At 41.2% G+C, this 20,516-nt stretch overlaps 2 protein-coding genes across 2 annotated transcripts in view; one reads left to right on the forward strand and one right to left on the reverse strand.

Moving 5' to 3' along the window:
• Nucleotides 1-5,382: 5,382 nt before the first annotated feature.
• rnf26 (ring finger protein 26) lies at nucleotides 5,383-9,638 on the reverse strand. Its single transcript, XM_040131636.1, has one exon. The coding sequence runs from the start codon at nucleotides 9,096-9,098 to the stop codon at nucleotides 7,749-7,751; it is 1,350 nt and encodes a 449-aa protein (XP_039987570.1). The 5' UTR covers nucleotides 9,099-9,638; the 3' UTR covers nucleotides 5,383-7,748.
• A 10,135-nt stretch (nucleotides 9,639-19,773) lies between these two features.
• The window catches only part of mcamb (melanoma cell adhesion molecule b), a 37,668-nt gene continuing 36,925 nt past the window's right edge, over nucleotides 19,774-20,516 (forward strand). Inside the window, 1 exon segment of the mRNA XM_040130746.1 lies at nucleotides 19,774-20,218. Coding sequence (XP_039986680.1) covers nucleotides 20,155-20,218 — 64 coding nt within the window. The 5' untranslated portion in view covers nucleotides 19,774-20,154.

Raw genomic sequence — 20,516 nt, forward strand, 5'->3', positions numbered from 1 at the left:
CTCTTTGATCAACTTTCATGTGGGACTTTAACTAACAAAAACCCAGGACCCAGTCCTCTGGTTTTTTTGATTCCCAAAGGCAGAGCACTGCCAAAATAAATACCTTAATGAAAAGACTGGAAAATATTCATTTTCCACTGGAAACTGTTTACCTCTGCCCAATGATTTCACCAAACACTTTGAGGGCCTGGACAGGCTAATACATTTCAGCATTGTGAGCTGGTTAATGTAAGTCATCTCCTTCTTCCCGTCACTGGTGATAACTTAAAACAAAAAGAACACGTATTCGTATTCCAAGCCTCCTGGGCTGAGTCTCTGCCATTGTCCCTGACATTTTCCCTTGAGGCACGATTGTTTATTTAAACACCGACGAGACCACAACCCATGGAAGGCTCTCTGTGCCCATCAAAAATACACTGCCTCAGACATGAAGAGATGTCATTTTTTCCCCCCCTCACTCCCCAAGTCTCCTACATATAATTAAGCTCTCAGTATAACCTCATAACGTTTCCCTCTAGGGTAGAATGAGAGAAGAAGGGAGTTAATCAACCCTCCTCTGCCCTTTATCCCTTATTTCCATTAGTTCACAGCCTGTGAATTGAAACCAATGGCGAAGCAGATAGTGACATCACTCTCTGAAAGAAACTGGGCAGAGGAAGTCATTCCAGTTAGATCACATTTACATTTTCTGCACATTTTCTGTCCCAACGTGACGGTCTGAATGTTGTTCTGAATAAATACTTTGACATTTCTGAACAAAATAGACATTTCTGCTGGAAATATTTAGACAACTCTACAATCATGTTATCACCACGAGACAACCAGAGGACCACAAGTTGTAGATTTGACACTTTTTTTTTTTCTTTTTTTTGTATGGATCAAGCAAGTGAGATATCAAATGTTAATTTGTGAGCTTTAGAGGTGCTGGTAGGCAGATTTTGTTATCTTTCCACTGAGCCAGGCCTCCTCAGGTAACTCTCTCTCTGCGGGAGAGCGAACAAGCACGACGGGCTAGTTACCCAAAAAACATCAAACTATTCCTTTAAAGCTTTCTCCACACTGCCAGGGAATTCTTGTCGTGAAATAATACACCCCTGGACTATATTTTAAGTGAGTTTAGAGACAAATTTAAAGACATTTTCAAAAAAACAAAACAAAACAAAACACAATTTCCCTTTTAAATCCCACCGTGCGTAATTTATGCGTTATTGCCGAACATAATTTGATCTGGCGTAACCTTTGTCAGGGGTGGCCGGGTCTAAGGTGATGGTGCTGCAGCAGGGGGCAGTATTGTATCAGTGTTCAGCCGCTGGAAAACCCCTGCCCCTGGGCTCATACTCAAAGGAGAGAGTGGCGCAGCATCGTCTGCGCCTCAGATCATCTGTGCGGGGCCGATCGTTTCTTACCAGCTGTATCCACGGCCCTGAGGTGCCGCGGGTGTTAAAAATAAATCAGACAGGAATGTACGCTATATTAGGATTTCCTTAGGTCAGACCTGCTCCGGTGGGGCTCCAGTATTTATTGATTATATCCTTCCTTTAACAGAATTTACGAGAAACTAAGTGATTTCTTTCAAAACCATCATCAACCACTTGAAAAATGAGAGATTATCAATTACAAAATGATAGCCAATCAGGTTTATTTGAATAATAAAAAGGTAACTTATACATTAAGGCCTTAACTGTCAAATATTGGCACTTAATCCAATGTGGTGTCACAATCTTAACGTGGGTAATACAGGCTGTTAAAAGCCATGAATCGTTGAAGTATGATGGCTTAGTGCTTCATGTAGCACAAGCTTGTCTGTGTATTTGTAGCAGTAAAGACAGTAGGGTGTTGTCCACATCTGAGATAACCGTACACCTGGACAGATTTGGCTGTCATGCACTGAAGCATGAAAACTTGTTTTGTGCTTTGGGTAGAAATTGAATACAGGCCCAGCGCGTGGCAGATGAGAATCCTGCTCGGAACCAAAAATGCTGAATGAACTAGTCAGACGTGCACTAACACACTCGCAGGATGAAGACACACCTGATATTTGGCCAGTTTTAAGTTCATATACCTCACACCCTGTTGGCCCTTTTCTTAATCAGCTTAATCCTCAAATGGAGTAATTATTTGCATAAAATGAAACCACATTTGTAAAGCACCTCAGGCAGTATACAGTAAACCTCATTGTGCTCTTCTCTGTTCATTATGAATGAATGAAAACACTCACTCTAAAAATCAGTGAATACTAAATGGAGTTTTGAATTGTCTGCAGATCAGCATCTAATACGAATAACTTGGTAAAGCCACTGATGAACTTGGAGTTCATGACTTTGGATTACATGAACTGATTTATAAGCATTTAAAATATATTCTCATTCATTTGTTCCTCCATTCATAGCCTAGTTTTCCGAAGGATTTACTCAAGAGTAATAAATAAAAAGTAAGTAATCACAAGTGATCTCTACTAAATTAGAGAGCTTTTTGTGTGTTATTTTTGGACTAGACTTAAAGATAAAAAATTTTTACTTAAAACAAATGTTTGATGAAATGTTGTACTGAACAAATATTGAGCAGTGGACTATAGTTATGCTGTTGTGGCACACTCAGGAAGAAATTCCACTGAAGGTTTCTTAAAACCTCAGTTTCCCTTGTAAGGTAATCACTGAGAAGATTTCTGAAAAGAAAAAAAAAACACATTGAATCACATATTCTCAGAGTGTTCTCATGTTGAAATTGTGACAGCCAGGATGCGGCACTAGCCTTCTGTTTTTTTTCTTTTTACTTTTTTACTGCACATAGTAACTCAGCAAACACAAAGTCTGACTCGAACCAGTTATCAAAAAAACCTGGTTTGTAATTTTTACTGGAGTAGCTTTCTTTTGTCTTCTTCTTGGGTGATGCAGTGCCCATAAAAGGTATTGATTTCATGGTGTAGGTTTTGCCTTGGTACTGACTACAGGTTTTTTTGTTTTTTTTTATAAAACAACTGAAACCCCTTGACTTGACACAAGTGATCTCCATTGAACTAATTAGGGGTGAACACTTATGCAAACGTGTATTTTGAATGATATATTTGAAGTTCATTTAGATCACTTTGTAGAGCTCTGTGTTCACTGTGCCATTAAAGGATCTGTTACTGTTCATCAGTGAAAGAGAAGCCACAATCAAATCACCTTTGAGTCAATCAAACATCAACAAGGGTGAGTATTTTTTCTTTGGGCACTGTGTTTCAATCAGTGGCAGAACATGTATTTGAATAGTTTTTAAGTACTCTTTCAGCTCTGGTTGTATTTCTTTTTGTGGACAAACTGTGGCACATTTCATTGCCTCTCATCTCTCTTTCAGTCTGAAGGTGAAAGATCAAGTATGGTGTGACCTGATAGCTATCGTCCAGCTTCCCACTTCAGGAGTCACCAGCTTTAATCTCGGTGCCACCCATAAATCACGCACTGCATTTATTCAAGGCTATCAGGATTGGCTGGATTTAATTACAACAAACATCTGAATTACAGTAGAGTCAGGGCCAAGGCCAAGGCTAATGAGTTGCATTTATCTAGTCACATTACTGTCAAACTGTTGTTGTCCTTTTTAATTCACTGACACTGTTTTCTCTCTCTCTTTTGTCTCCTCTTACCTTTTGCCAATCTCCGGATTTTATCATCTATCTATGAAGTGTTGGTCTATTTTAAACTGTTTGCAGCTGGTAGAATCGCCCTCTTTGATGTTTCAGCAGACTAAAAACTCACTGTTCAGACGCCTTGAAGCCTTCTGGTTTCGAAGAGGTTTTCCCACTCATTAGGATGCCAAGATTAAAGCACACAATGTTAGAGATGGTAGAGAAGAGGAGTCAGAGTAAGCAATGGAGACAGGGATCACAAGCAGAAAGAAAAAAAAAAAGACCCTGGGTGAGGCAGGGGCAAGTACACTAGAGTTTGACATTTTCCCACACTGCTCCAGGCCAGGTCCACTGGGGTCAAAAGGAAGAGGTCAAATCTCCCGAGTATAAAGCTCTCCCCGCTTTGGTCCTCTCTGCTCTTCCCCTGACATCAAACTTCCTCTCCTCTGTTAACATCATCCTCGTTTACAACTATAACATAAACATTGCAAAGGCGGAGAGGCTGGACTTGTGGGTCGGGAGACAATAAACAGCCCCTGGATGTTTTCTGATCCCCCTTAGCAGCAGGTTTAGTTTGGTCACCAAGTACAAACCTCTCAGTTATGAAGATGATAAGATTTCATGGCCCCTGTTGAGTCACAGATGACTTTTGTCAGGATCAAATCAACAGTAGAAGATGCTAATGTCAAGTTCAGAATGTCAAATTCATCAATAAAATCACACTCTTACTGCAAAAAAACAAAAATAGACAAAGAAAAAAAACAGACAAACAAACAAAAAAAAAACCCTAAAATTAAAATATATTGTAGAGTTATATCATCAAGTGGATTCTTTTATCTTTGCAGATGTCTACTGTGGAGCCGGGGATATTTTTAGAGAGAACACTGGGAACAGGAATGAAGCCTCTGAAGCGGTAAACCACAACGCTCTGGCGAATTGTCATATTTTGGTTAAAATTGTCCCTTATGACCATTAGCCGTTGACAAGTAAAAGGAATCTGGATTCTCATGTGTCCAGCACCCGCGGAAGTACTCGTCGCATTCCAGTTGTAGAAATCTACATCACCCTCTGCATGTGAAGGTCCCAGGGACATATTGCAGGCTGAGTGGACTTCATGAAAAGATGGTGAAATCAGTAAAGCCAAATTTGGTAAAAGACACAGAGGCCGGTGCTTGAAATATGTGAGTTTTTCCATGTATCCCTTTGCCAATGCAGAAGAATGCCCTGGTGTACTCATATTGCCTGTGGCTGGGGAGATATTAGAGTAGTCCTACCTACTTGTTACTATTTTCTCCTCCTTTGGTCACAGAAACATTTTAGAGCTGAAACAATTACTCTATTAATCGATTAGTCGATCAACTCTTTTTGATAATTGATCAATCATTTAAGTCATTTTGTCATCAAAGAATCACTGGTTCCAGCTTCTCAAATGTATGTTTCCTGGTTTTCTTGCTTTACAATGATACCACACAGAATAGGTTCAGACTTTCTAATGTTGGTAGGACAAAAGACAGTTTAAGACATTACCACAGACTCTTGAAACTTGTGATGGGCATTTTTTGCTATTTGCTGAGAATCTATAGACTAAACGATTAATTGATTAATTAAAAAATGAAAACACTCATTAGTCGCAACCCTAATATACTAACTTTAGTATTTGATACAACTGTGTGTCTCCTGTTCTCGTTGCAGTCTAAGAGCTGGGCTGTGACAACATTTACATATATATATGTGTGTTAAGCTGGTGAAGATCACAACAAAACTGTTTTGACTGTTGTTTTATTATGAACAGAAGACTTGCCATTATGTGGCAGCCACAGCATTAAAAAACACAAGTTACATTCACGTCTTCAAATCACATTGTCCCTCACTGTGTCATACATACTGCAGGTAGCAACAGATGATGGTCTCGTGAGCGCTTTTCAGTCCACTGCAATCTTTAATTAGGAATGCTACACATTGGCATTTTAGGGATACCTGAGAGAAGTAGTAGTCTATAATGACTACAGTCTGGTCTCCAGAAATCTTTTACAACCTTATCAAAAACTGATATTCAGATCACTTCCATTAATGATATCTGTGTAATGTACATGTAAGGAACATTTTAATATCCGTTATTGGTATTACATAGCTCCAGTCACAAAAATAATACAGAAATCTAATTTCTTCTTGTATTATTTAAAAAAAACACCAAAACTTTTCCAAAAGCAAATCATGACAGATAAAACTTTTCCCATAGACCTTATTCCGCATCACCCACCATTAATAATAACACATTAAGTGGTGTCACAATATTGCCCTGTAAACTGTAAACGCGATCAATATCAACACTTCAGCTTCTACAATAACAATGAAAAACAAACGCAAATGATAGTGCGAAGCCTTATTAGTTTATGGTCCATTTATACCACAGAAATCTATGTTTTATTACAATGGCGAAGGAAAGGGAAAACCTTTTATGGATTATATGTTGGTGGTGACTGTAATATGCCTCTAATGGAAGACTGGAATAAGTCGTATCAATAGAACAACTAAATGGAATAAAGCTGTTCTTTACCATCACTGACTGGAAAATTATAAATCCCTTTCCTCAAATACAGATCAACTCCTCCAAACACAAATCCTCAAACCCCCCCCCCCTTTTCTTTTTAACTCTTTATGTGGCTCTATGCAGCACAGACATTTACAGAAGTATATTTAAATGGTCAAATCTTCCACTGCAACAAAAAAGCCAAGGTGTTACTTTGGATACACTGTTATACATAGAGCATGTGCCGTATCACTCATATACTCATGCAATAAAGCACAGTGTTTGTTTTCTTCCTTCACAGCTTGGCCCACTCAAAGGACAACGTTTTAAGACATGAACGTGGGTAAACATTTCAGCATCGGGGAGGGAGGGCACCAACGGGTTGCCAGGACTACGAGACCCGAGACTCAATGTGGCAACGCTGGACCATTTCAACAGGTGCATCACAGTGTCAATACACAGACTGCAGATGTGACATTGTAGCTGTGTCTGTGACCCCCCCCCCCCAATGCTCCCAGAATTCAGTGCACAACGGACAATGAGGGGGAAAAAAAAAAAAACTAATTGTGGATAGTGGTAAAACTAGTTCCATTTTTGGGAAAACACATTGTTGTCGTCACCATTTTGCAGTTTTACTGATAAATAAATAGTGTCAGTAATTGTTCAAGCAAAAACGCCAAATATCTGCTGGTTCCAGTTTCACAATAATTTGCTTACAAAAAATGAATTTTTATTTATCATTTATGATGGTAAATGATTTGTTTAATTATTTATTTTTGACAGTTTGTTTCATAAAACAGAGAATTTAAGGACATCCCTTTGGGCTCTGGGAAGTTGTGACAGGTGTTTTTCACTACTTTTTGATGCTTCCTAGATTTAAATGATTAATTGAGAAAATAATCAGCAGAATAATCAATAATGGAAATGATCGTTAGCTGCATCCCTGATCTCTTTATCTGCTAGGGACATTTCAATGTTGTAGTTTGATTTGCATTCGAAGGCACAGGAACTATATAATTTCCCGTGCACGTGTTTACATTAGTGTTTCTCTGCTTGCAGAGAGTGCACAGATCTGAAACCAATTTTAGAGGATAAGTCTAGTGATATTCTCTATTTTTATTATCAATAAATCCCAAGAAATCCAGAACCAATAGTAAATTGATCTTACTAACAAGGATTGTCTGTGTAGTCAAAGCCCATTTACACTTATTTGAACTGTTTACTCCTGTTTGAGTAAAATTTGTTAAAAAAACTACAGAGACTGACAGAGAGCTGTTTTAGGAAAGTAGCCTTTTGAAAAAATAAAACGATATATTTATGAGCTGTTTTTAAAGATTTACTATGTCTTCAGCAGGAATGTATATGTCTGAGGAAAGTACTGGCAGATGGACTTCAATGAAACTTTGCTTCAACGCTTCGTTACTTTTGGTTTTATCATGGTTTTTGTCGACAGCAAGATAAATATAGAATATCACCAGACTTATCCTTAAACACAACCTAGTAAAACACAAGTCATACAGCATCATTTCGGTGGCGGTAAAACTTTAAGTATAGAGACTGATATTAGGCTCGTTGCTGTTAGAAGCCCATAGAGCCACTTCCGCTGGTCCCTCATAGATACACGTCCATAGTGTTGAGGATCATGTGACGGCAGAGCGGGCAGTTCTGTTGGTAGATAGGCTGCCTCAACAGGATGTTTGTACAGTCTCTACACAAGCAGAGGTGTCTGCACGGCAGCAGCACCACCGTCTTGGCACAGTCCTGACAGATCACACACTTCTTCCTGTCCTCCTGCTCCTTCAGTAGAGTCAGTAGATTCTCGGCCGGGAGAGCTTTACTGTCTTTGCCCGAAGACAGCTGCTTCTTCAGTGGTCTGTCTGTACTGGAGGAGGGGAAAACCAAATCCAGCAGCTCCTGGTGGGCTCCATCTCCTGCTCTTCCGTCCGGTGGGCCCCGCCGCTCCTCTCCAGGGTTGCCGTCGCCTCGCACTCTGTTGTTGTTGTCCCTGTGGAGGTGTGTCCGCAGTACCAGGCCTAGTTGGCTGCTGTGTCGGGACAGCTGCTGCCAAAGTCCTCTCTCCAGTAGGTAGAGGTGATGGAGTATCCTTTGCAGGCGTTGCATGTTAGCACGTACCAAATGTGGGGCGCTCCGGAAGGCTAAAGCGAGGCGGTGGAGAGCCAGATACAGTCTCCGCAGAGCAGGGAAAGAGTTAAGGTAATCCAGAATTCGCACAGCAGCCTGTCTGGTCAGCTCTGGGTTCAGGTAGGCCGTGGTAGTTAGAGCGATGGTGACAGTGAGCAGGAGGCCGTAGATGTTCAGTATGAAGATGCTGATGAACATGTGCACCAGCGAAACCAGAAAGTCCAAAACCAGCTTACAGGGTGACCACAGGAAAGCTGACGTGCCAACCAGGCTGCTGTACAGAAAGGTGAAGGAGGTCAGCGTGAGCTCCAGCACCTTCTGCAGCGGGCTTGAGACTGTCTGCCACACACTGACCATGGCCAAGTACACGTTCTGGGTGGCGATGAGTGCAAAGTTTACCACCGTGTTGGTGAAATAGACCACGAGGCTGACAGCAATGCCACAGCCCTCCAGCACAGACAGCAGACCTCGACACAGGTGCTCCTTCCCCCGCAGCAGGACGTGCATGGACAGGTAACCCACCATCTTCAGGCTCTCCAGCAGCCCCTCCAGAGCCAGCACCAAGCTCCCCAGCATGCTGACAGTACCGTGGGCTACGTTTGAAGTCGCATCTGCCATGGACATCAGGCAAAAGACGATGAAGTTTCCCAGCTCCAGCGCCGAGGCGAGCAGGAGGGTGGGCAGGTTGGCGATGAAGGTGATAACCGCCAGCAAAGTTCGCACCACGGTATGGACGATGAGGAAATTCAGGTCCAGGACTAAACAGACGGCGTCCAGGCATTTTCCTACGGTGGAGAGGACAAAGTTCACCAAACCCATGGTAACGTACCTTCAACTTATCGATGTTTACTCTCCGGCTGTCTCCGCGGTAAAGTCCATGTTTTGTTTATTTGCTCAGGGTGAGTCTCTGGCGTTACATCTTGTTCAGACCCGTGCGTTAGCCGAAGCCGCACGCCAGGCCTCGTTCCGTTGCACTACAAACCGATTTATCTTTCATTTCCCCTCCATCTTTGCTCGGCTAAAAATCATGACCCAACACCTTGAACACATGCGTTACAGAAGCGGATGTTTGGTTTCAAACGAGAGGCGGACACTTCCGCTTATTTTCGGGGTTACGCGTTTGCACTCCTTTCGGAAAATGCCGAAGAAGCATTCGTTTAGTTAGGCGGTCACTTTACAAAAGCTGCAACCTGGAAAAGCCGACTGGCGAAATCCAGACAGACGAAGAAAAACACTCAAAAACCACGGTGCAACCGTTAGGACTCTGTCCGCCATGTTTGTTTTGGTTGTGTCAGCTGACCTCACCGTCCTCTTCCGGTGAGTCTTAGAAAATAAAATGATCTACATTTTGTCTTCACTCCATCTGCAGGTATTACTGGATCGCAAATTAATTTACAAACATACTGTAATTTTAGCCCAAACACTACATCGCTGTGGAACTGCAGACATGTAACTGTGAAGAACAAATTGCTCAATAAAAAGTGGATGAAAAAAGGGAAGGTGGTCTGTGATGCACCGGTAAATGAAACGGGAGTTTTTGTTTTTGTTTTTTTTTTGTTTTTAAATGTCATTCAAAGCAAAATATATGCGATCATAAGATTTTTCCAGTATCGTCTGTGCTATCCCTCAGTCAATGGCTGTGATGGACTGTAATATGTTTCAATATGTTTTCTTTGTGCAGAATCCCACGTTGGACATGAATTTACGGATTTCACACTTACAAATTCTGTGATTCAAAAATTCTTTGTTGATGCGTCGTTTCCCTTTCAGTGAAACCCAAATGCAGCATTTCAGTTTTTCTCAGAAGATATCAAATTAAAAAGATAATTACATTAAACTCCTTATTCTGCCAAAAGCAAAGGCAGATCATTCTAAAACTTTTACAGGAAAATACCCCTCAGGGGAATTTCTTATGCAGCGATTTGGACTGGACTGGACTGTAACTGCTCCTTTTTCTGTCATTAAAACATTGAGTCAACAGATTATTCGTTTTGTGACTGTATGTATAGTAAAACATTTTGAGACGATGCTAGTTGGCTGTTTTCTGGGATAACGGAAGATGTCATTTTTTTGTATCATTGAAAGACAAAGGAAATGAACTAGTCCTAAATACTATGACCATACTAGGTAAATTCTATTAGTATAAGTTAAAACTCAGGAAAATGAAACCATCCTTCCTTATTTTTCATAAAGAATTTTGTCACTTCCATTCATCCCTAAACTTTATGGAGAAAAGACCTGACTTTGGTCTATCTGAAAACCCCTAGTACATACCTCTGTTAACCTTTCTTGGGTCTGTTTTTTTTCTTATTTGTTTGTTCTTTGAACTGAATTTTTATTGAGCTTTGTATGGAGGCTATAAATATGTTCATTTAACTTTTATGTTTATGTTGTTAATAAAGTTTAAAAAGATTCTTTAAGAAGATTAACAAGATTTTAAAATTGTGGCCAGAAAGGGATGCACATGGTCAGCACGATACTCAGACAGGCTGTGGCCTTCAAACCATGATTGATTGGCATTAAAGGGCCTAAAGTGAGCCAAGAAAACATTCCCCACACCATTACACCACCACCACCAGCCTGAACTGCTGACACAAGGCATGTTGGGTCCATGGATTCACGCTGTTGAAGCCAAATTCACACCCTACCATCTGTGTGCCTCAGCAGAAATCCAGATTCATCAGACCAGGCTACGTTTTTCCATTCCTCAACTGTCCAGTTGTGGTGAGCCTGTTCCCACTGCAGCCTCAGATTTCTGTTCTTGGCTGACAGGAGTGGAACCTGATGTGGTCTTCTGATGTTGTAGCTCATCCACCTGAAGGTTTGACGTGTTGTTCATTCTGAGATGCTTTTCTACTCACCACAGTTGTAAAGAGTGGTTATCTGAGTTACTGTTGCCTTTCTGTAGCTTTCTGAAGCTGCTGATCTATATCTGCATGATTTACACTGCTGCCACATCACTGGCGGATTGGATAACTCCATAAATAAGCAAGTGGTGTTCCCAATAAAGAGCTCAGTGAGTGTATTTTATACATAGTTATATATTAACATAACTTACTGTTTTAAAAATAAATTGACAAATCATCTCTGTTTTAGCATTTCATTTCACTGATTTGTTGCTATGTTTTTATGGTGACACCAGTACCAGCAGTAGCAATATATAACTACAGTAGAGTGGAAGCAATGCAGTGGGGCTCATGGAAATTAAACATTGTTAGCTGATAATAATTCATTCATAATCAGTTGATGGCATGTTGTGTGTCCCACAGAGTTCACTCTTTTCTCCCATTAAATTTGTTATTGGAGGAGCTTTTTTTGTTTCTTTTTAGGGTATTCAAGTATTTGCGTTTAAAAAATAAATAAATTTAAGAAATACTTTTTGCGTTCTTAGAAACTCTCTCTCTCCCTCTGTATGTGTGTGTGTGTGTGTGTGTGTGTGTGAGAGAGAGAGAGAGAGAGCGAGAGAGAGAGAGAATGGGAAGTAAAAACAATTCCTATCATAATTTTCAGAATTTTTTCCAATTTCCCCAACCTGTTCCAGTTATATTAATACGGTCTCACTTGTTGAGCTATTCTCTCCCATTACCTCAGCCACTTCAGTGACGATGAAACACAAAAGCTTTGCCATCCTGAAAAATATCAACAGTATTTCCTTCCTTGCGTTGTTTCAACCTCCCCATCTGAGCTGTTCAGCATTGAGCTTTTATTCTTAGCAAAGGGAAACTGATGATCTTATTACCTAACTCTCGACGAGGAAATGGAGAAGAACACCTCCCAAAATGTCAAAGTATTCCTCTAATGCCTCTCACACGCCGCCAAGGTAGGATTATTAATTCCCAGGACTATATTTTAATTTAGTTTCATATAAAATTTCAACCAATTTTTTCTAAAAATTAAAACAGTCACTCTTCAGAACGTGCAGTGTGTTATTTGTGTGTAATTGTAGAAAATAAAGTTCTCGTCAAGATGTCAAAACTCCCTAACTATATAAGAAGCATATTTCCCCAAATTTTTAATCATTCCTTCAAGGTTCGGGAAAAACTGTGGTTATGGTTAATAAAACCACAAAATAAACAAATGACTTGCAGGTTTGTGAGGGGATGCAAACTCTGATATCCTGCATGAAAGTCATACGCTACTCGCCATCCGGCATCCTGACCTCCACCTTACTTTCTGCTTCACTGCATTGAGGGCACACTACTTACTTCCTGCTACTGTGGCTCTAGACATAAACCGTGAGTTGGAGACTTGTCGGTATTGGGCTGGGAATATTGCCTTGTGCATTGCATTCGGGTTTCTGCAGTTAATCAGCTTTGAACTATAGGTTGACGTTCCAATTTTTCTAGATTACAGTTATCAAAATTAATAATGTTTAATAGAAAATAATGTCATCAAAAAGTCTGGGGCAAACACACCAGAAGATAGTTTGTCATCAGTCTATAGTAATCATTGTTGCACAAACCAGTCTCCCTACAGGGTTGGAAATTGGTTATCATGACAAAGTGGAGGGACTTTAACTTCTTTGCTGTGTTCCCAGATTTTGTGGTTCATTTGGGGATTTAGAGTTTAGATCCTCCGATACAGTGATTACTTTGGCTGCCAGCCAGTACACTGGACTCACATAAATTTACATTCAGAATACATCTGTGTGTGTGTGTGCGTGTGTGTGTGTTTGTGTGTGTGTGTGTGTGTACGTGTCTTTGCGTGTGTGTGCGTGTGTGTGTTTTAGAAAGAGGACAGGGGGTAGGCGGCTGACAAGAAGTTTCTCTGGGAAAACACAAACTCCAAACAGTAGAAATCACTGGAGTGCAGACTGGTCGAGACAAAGAGCAGGACCCTGCATTCCACAGAAACCCTCCGCCTCAAGCCTGCTGCCTCTGCAGCACGCTGAGAAGGGCGATAGAGGGAGTGATGGCGAACTGAGCGGGACAAAAGAGTCATTGGAGAATAAGAGGCAGTGATGATATTACTGATGTGACTCAGAGAGAGATGAATGACTAAGACTGTGGAGGTCCCTCCGTGTGACATTCCTGTTCTTTGAGTTGTCTTCTCAGGACCTTGTCTCTGCATCTGCAGGATGTCCATGAGTTTGCAGGATATAGTAGCAGCTTCCTGCCTCATGACTCATTCTGCCTCTGTGCCAAAAAATTACCTCAGTGACATCCTTTGTTTAATCAGTAATAATTCAATACTGGTGAATGTGATTTTTTTTTTCAATTACTAGGTTAATCATTTAATCACTCTAGATTTTAACTAGTTCTGCAACCAACGATTATTTTCATTCTCAATAAATCTACTGGATATTTTCGGCATGAATCAATTAGTCATTTTGTATATCAAATATCAGGTTATAGTTTCAAAAAAGGTCCTGCACACCATAAAGTCTTAGTGGCTGGTGAATGGGTTCAAAAATCTTGATTTGAGAATAAAACCAACGAATCCTTCACGCTGTCCATCACTTGAACTGATCCTTACTTTAAAGATTTAAAGCCACACAAGCTACACTTCAAAACTCCACTTCTTATCAGCAAATTTTTGTCTGTAATGTGTGTCCTTAAAGTCTCATTTTAATCTTGCAGTAAAGGTTCTTCTACCTGCTTCGAATGCAAATCAAAATTTTACAGGCCAAATCCAGTTTCAGGTTTCTGGATTTAAAACAGTAACTTTCATTTCTCTTTCATGTTTAAAGATCCCGACACTTTGGAAAATTCTTGAAACAAGTCTTTTTATTAAAAAAAAAAAAAAAAAAAGGTTGAAATGATCCTCCTCCTGTCTTTCCAACAGAAAGGACTTGATAAGTGTCTTTAAAGCTCATTCTCCCTTACTTACAATCACCCCAAGCAGAGATAACAAGTTGCATTACTAAAGTCATTAGTCTTTGTTAGCCTTTTCTTTTATTCATCTTCCATTTCTCTTCTTTTAACACCAAAATCTTCCCAGGCAGACATGCCGAAGAAACATGTCAGTGGGCGGATTTATTATGATTAATTCCTCTTATTACATATAATTGCCAAGGAGAAGCAATGTTCAATTCTTGGCCCATGCAGTTATCAAAGTGTCTCTTTGTCACAATCTCTGTTGTCGTGACGGAGTTTAGCAGAAATTCAAATTTCTCTCCCACTCTTGCCCAGAGCCCCCTCACCATACCAGTGTATGCTCAAAAGCCCCCCATCCTCTGGAGCAACTCAGACAATAGCCGTCTCTCATGCAGGAGAGACTGCCCCCCAAAACGACTTGTTCTCGGGTCTGACTTCAGTAGCTCAGAAAGAATGACTTCTTTTCCTCTGTTTCCTTCCTTAAGCTTTCCTTTGACTACGAGCAGCGCGATGTGAGACCTGGTGAGATAAACAGAAGTTGTGTAAAATCATCAATCACTGACGAATGGCACACACAGGGGTGAATGTAAAGGACAATCGAATCAGTGCATCAGGAGTGGAAATATTAAAGGAACCAAGTTCAAGGGAAAAACTGAGTGTGAGTACACCCAGTAGAGAAAAAGGTGATTATCTGACGGGCCAGAGGCTAACTCTAGCCAAGAAGTCAAACTCATTTCTCAAAATGTCACAACAATTCTTTAAAATTTAGAGAAATATGTTTGACTTTTTGACGAGAGCTAGATGAAAAGATGAATAGCACTTTCTTGTCTGTCGGATAAGTATAGAGCTACAGCCAAGTTAGCTTAGCTTAGCAGAAAGACTGAACACAGGGGGAAACAGCTGGCCAAAAGAAAAAAAAAAAAACAGTAACAAAATCCACCTTCCAGCACCTCTGCAGCTCACCAATTAACACGATATATCTCATTTGTTTAATCCATAAAAAACAACTGGAGAGTAAAAACAACAGGTTGTTGCTTTATTGGGGATTATGTGTGGGACTATTTATTGGCCAGCTGCCAGATAACCGACAGAGGCTCCAGTGTCCCAAATCATTACAATAATGTACTATATTTACCACTATTTTATTTGAGTGTCTGAATCCTGAGTGTGAAATTTCTAAGTAGTGTTCTTGAAATTTCCCACATTAGAATGGAAAAAGTGGCGTCCACATCCACACCAGTGCTCCTCGCCAAGAAATAGTCCTACACGTAACTTCACATAATACAGCAATTTATCGTTTCTGCACACATTTCTGTAGGGTTTAGATGACGAGATGTAATGTGTTAATTAGTGAGCTTTAGAGGAGGTGATGGAGGGTAAATTTTGTTACCTTTGGACAGAACCAGCCTAGTTGTTCCCCTTTGTTTCCAGTCTTTATGCTAAGCTAACCAGCTGCTGGATGCAACGTCATATCGAACGGATAGATATTGACAGTGGTTTAATCTTATCTAGCTCTTGCCAAGAAAGCAAATAAAGGTATTTCCCAAAATGTTGGGACTATTCCTTTAAAGGAACCAAGTGCAAAGGTAAAATCGAATGTGAATATTCCCTGGACAGACAAAGATAGTCATGTGATGGGTTGGAAGCGTACAATAAAAATAAATACTTGTTTATAAATTACACAGTATGTGTGCAACTGTTAATTTAATATAATCATGAAAAGAAAAATAGGTTAAAGCTTAATTTGGGTAGTCTAGTGGTTGAGAACCGGAGGTTTTTTCCCCAGTCAACAGGTTGTGAAAATCAGTCTTATAACATGTTTCGGGGCTTTGTCCCTGGGAACAGTGTAGGGGAGGGCATGGTGCTTTCCCTGCTTCTGTTTTCCTCATTCAGTCTCATTCCCAAAACCACTGCTGCCTGATATTCCCAAACGCCCTGTCCAGGATGTATCATATTAAATAAAGGGTGAAAAGGGGACATTCTTGCAATTTTTTCACCAGGAATTTTAAGAGGGCTGTTGAAAAAAAAGTGGTCTCCCCAAATTCTACATGTTTATTTATACACTGTACCCAATCTCCTTGTGCCCCACCCGAGTAACACGGCAGCTCTTAACATTCAGTCATTATTTACTGACCTTGAGCGGCAGAAAAATACAGTTGTTTTGAGAACAGCTAGTTCTTTCCTGCCAGTGCAAATCATAAGGATTGTGCTTCACCCTAAAGGAAATGGAAGCATCAACACAGTGGTCTACACCCTTCTTGACACTGTTCTGTATATAATCAGTTTTAAAAAGCATTAAACCGTGTACGCATTGGCTGTTCTGATGTTTTCTGTGGGAGACCGGGTAGTTTTTTGCATTAATACTTTAATCTACTGTAGATAGAAACCTGTGATACATATTTCGCAGGAAACTTTACGTCTTGTTTGTAAAGCACATTGTGAGGGGTCAAACAATTGCAATTGTTTCCCTCTCTGTGGCAGCGAAACAGCAATCCAGAGAGGATGTTGTGTTGAGTTTCCCCACAACACGGGACCCAATTAACACAACATCATGACAGGCTCAGAGAGAGGCACAGGGACGGGTGTTAGGATGTGTTATCAGTATTGGCTTCATATTTCCATCAAAACAGAGCAATGTAGCTCATATCTCCAACAACAGATGCCCACTGATAGGAGGGAGAGAAAAACAGAACACCAGTGATATCGGCTGGACACTAAAAAGACCCGTCGTCTAAAAGCAGACGCACTTTTCTTTCTTCCTTCCTGTTTTATATCTGCTGTCCACCTGCTATGAACATTTAGAAACAGCAGACCCACCCGAAATAAGGAACTGCACAGAGACCATGGGTGTGGTTATTTCTGATGCTTTGTTTTTTTTTTGACCATAAGAAAACATTCAGCCATTAAAGGAATAGGTCTACATTTTTGGAAAAGCTTATTTGCTTTCTTGCAGGGAGTTTAATGAGAACATGGACACCTCTCTCAGTTAAATTACCTGTTTAGAAATTTTTTTGAATGACATCTAAGCTTTCTCCTTCATTGAAGAATCCAGAATCTATGAATATGCAATTACCTTTCACTGAAAAAGTTTAGCTACTTGATACAAGATGTCTCCTACGTCACTGAAAAATCTTCTCAGTGTATGTGCAGAGGAGGCTTCAAGTTTCCACATCACACTTGTGTAAGGTGCCTTCTGTTGGACCAGGACTGGCTTTCAAACTAAATGTGCATCACAAATCATGCTCACAGATACACGCCTTAAACTCAGATTTTAGGTGAGCGCAGAGAAACTTTCCACTTTCAGCAGATGGATCTGAAAACTGTAGCGTCAAAATCTGAACAAACATCCTTCTGTATAGTGATGGTCAAACATCCAGGAGAAGTAACAATGTCCGAAACACTGTGTCAGTGACCTTTAGAGGTGTCCTTTGGCAGACTTTGTTACCTTTGCACAGAATAAGCGTATTTCATAAAATGTCCAACTATTTAATGCTGAATTCACAAAACAATTGGGGCCCATTTCATGACCGCGATCAAGTTCTATTTTGTGATGTGTTTGGTTTCCCCAAAACAAATTCAGGAAAAGAAAAAGGCAACACTCCAGAAAACACAAGAACCAAACAAACCAATCATCTCTACCCATGATCTCCGAGGCCTTTGACAGCACAACGACTGTGATTGATATTATTTATTTAAGTTTTCTATAGCATTGACGGTACTCTTGCTGTGACACCCCAAACTTGTCCACCTCACACAGAGAGCATTCACGTTCACTTTGCAAGGCAGAGAAATACACTGAAAAATAAAGTTCCCCGAAGCTCTCTCACGGCCTCTTTATTTGGTTGCCACCAAGTAAAAATAAATAAAAACCATTTCTAAAGACCAATGCTTGAAATAGAGCAAGGAAATAACTGAGAACACACCAAAACAAATCCCAATTTTCTGATGACGCTAAAAATAAAATTCTTGAAACATCATATTAACTTTGATCAAATGTCCTGCTCTGACCAGAATTAAATAAAGCACATGGTAAATTTGGGCATTCTTTGTCGGGCAGTATCCTCACTTCCTCTTTTCTGGGCGCATCCAGACCACAATAATGTGTAAAAGGCCTCAATCAAAACCAAATACGACTGCGCCATGCTTCTGGAAAACTGTCTCTTCCTCTGAGGAGTTTGATTGCGCTGCTGTCAGAGGCAGACCTCGTCTCCGCTGTGGACTCTCCTCCACTCCTTCCTATGTGGCCCTGCACTCAGAGGCAGTCCACTCAGCAGACACAGATTGTAGACACAGTGGTGTTTTCCAGCACTGGATGTTACAGAGGGAACATGACACGTCCTGCCCTTCCTTGATCTATGTCCAACCCCACAGGCTTTGATAGTTCACGCGGGAGCAAATAATACTAAGATTGAAAGATTGCTTTAACTGTACAGACAGTTTTGAGGTTTTATCAATGTCTGTGCGTAGTTTTGGGGAAGTGTTGTATTGTTTGCAACACACACTGGTCCCTCAGGTCCTCTGATCAGGCGCTCCTGGCTGTGTCAAACACCAGGGTTGAGCTGAATATTTTTACAACCGCAGCTCCCGACAGTGGAACGACGCTAAAAAAACATGTTTGATCAGCACAGTTCTCTTCCATTTCAAAACACACCAAAGACCATTTAATGACTGTTTTTTTTTTGGTTTTTTTTGCTCTCTTTGATTTTTGTGTATGTGTGAATGTGTGTGTGACTTTAGTTCTACTTGCATCCACAGTCTGGTACAGTTTGATGATTTTAAAATATAGCATAATATGAAAGCTGATTTTAGCGTTTGGGTACATACTATGTGTCGACCAATAAATGAAAGGCTCAAGGCTTTAATCGTCATTAACCCATTAGGTCGAAAGAGTTTTACTCTACTCAACTCTATCCTAATTAATTTACTGCCAGGTTAACTTTCCTGTGTCAACATACACACAGACTACATTTTTAAATGCTGTTGACTTGGATGAAGCAAACCAGAACTACCAGGTATCTGGCCATGGGGTCATTTTCCTGCTTCTGCTCTCTGGTACTCAGAGAATATGTCTTCTCATCCCATCCCTTCCACTAATATGTGAGTAGATGATACGATGTCCTCTGGCAAGCACTGTTTTTACATAGTTTGTTTAGGGAGTCAGTCGGATTCCACCCTGATTCAACTTAGGCCCATATTTAGCTCGGCATCCAGCGCACAGAGGGAGTCGCATTGACAGTTTTTATGGGTGCCTGGGTGGAGATAGAGATGATTTGTTGCGACGGTTACTGATGGAGGGCAAACGTTCAGTACCTCTCCAGCGTATATACCACCGCAAAACCGCAGTCCCGACAGCATCCCTAGGTCGCTATACAGAGGTCACCCACGTTTTTGCGAGGAGCAACGTCAGCTGCCACACCTTTTCACGCCCAAACTCAAGCCCACTCTCCGCCCCAGGCGGTCATGCTAGGCTGCTCTTCACCAGTCCTGGTTTCCTCTGTGTAAAGCATGAGTTATTGTGCTCAGGTGATCGTGTCAACGGAAACGACGAGGAGGAGGCTGTAAGTTGTAACTTCGTGCTGTGTTTGGCTGCAGCCATCCGCCCTCCTCCTCCTCCTCCTCCTCCTCCCCTGCTCTCTCAGTCAAGTTCCTCATTTCTGCACACTGCAAAAAATGTCCGCCTCGGTTAGTCGCTTGAACCCGGGCTTTGAGCTCTTGTCTTGTGCATCCGGCCGCGTAAATAAGCCACATAAGAGACGAGGCTGAGCGAGAAAGTCGCGAGTACATATGCATTTCAGACCGACCATACGCCTGAGTGACTGGTAGAGACGGACATTTTTTTTTTTTATACAGTGTAAGACCTCCTGTCTCGTCATTCGTCTCCCTGCTCAGCATCGCCGCGCTCTCTCCCTCTCTCTCCCTCTCTCCTCTTGTGTGTGTGTGTGTGTGTGTGTGTGTCTCATACAGTTTTCCAGGAGGACTAGTCCCTGTCACACTCCCTCCACACACACACACGGAGACACACTCCCCAGCGCAGACAGCTGCAGCACCGACCAACATCCATGGCTGTGCGGGACACTGCCTCTCTGCTCGTCGGACTCCTGGTCCTCTTTCACACCTGGGGAGGTGAGTGCCCGAGACGCGCGGATCCGTGCAACGCGTGGGGGGGCTGGAGTCGGGGCCGTGTAGGTGGGGTGTCGTGTTGGCTTTGCAAACTTTTGTCCCGCATCAACGACCCCAGGCAGAAAACGAATGGAGAAAAGTTGATCTCGAAAGTAGGAAATTAGAAACTGCATTTGATAGGAACAGTTCCGCCTGGGTTTCCTTCCACAATCTTCCAGATAACATTGGAAAATCAGCTTTTCAAATTTTTCTTTTCTTTTTTTTTTTTTTTTAAAGCTTGGACCAAACAGGTCCAACTGTT

Source organism: Xiphias gladius, chromosome 7, assembly GCF_016859285.1.
Source record: "Xiphias gladius isolate SHS-SW01 ecotype Sanya breed wild chromosome 7, ASM1685928v1, whole genome shotgun sequence".
NCBI lineage: Eukaryota > Metazoa > Chordata > Actinopteri > Istiophoriformes > Xiphiidae > Xiphias > Xiphias gladius.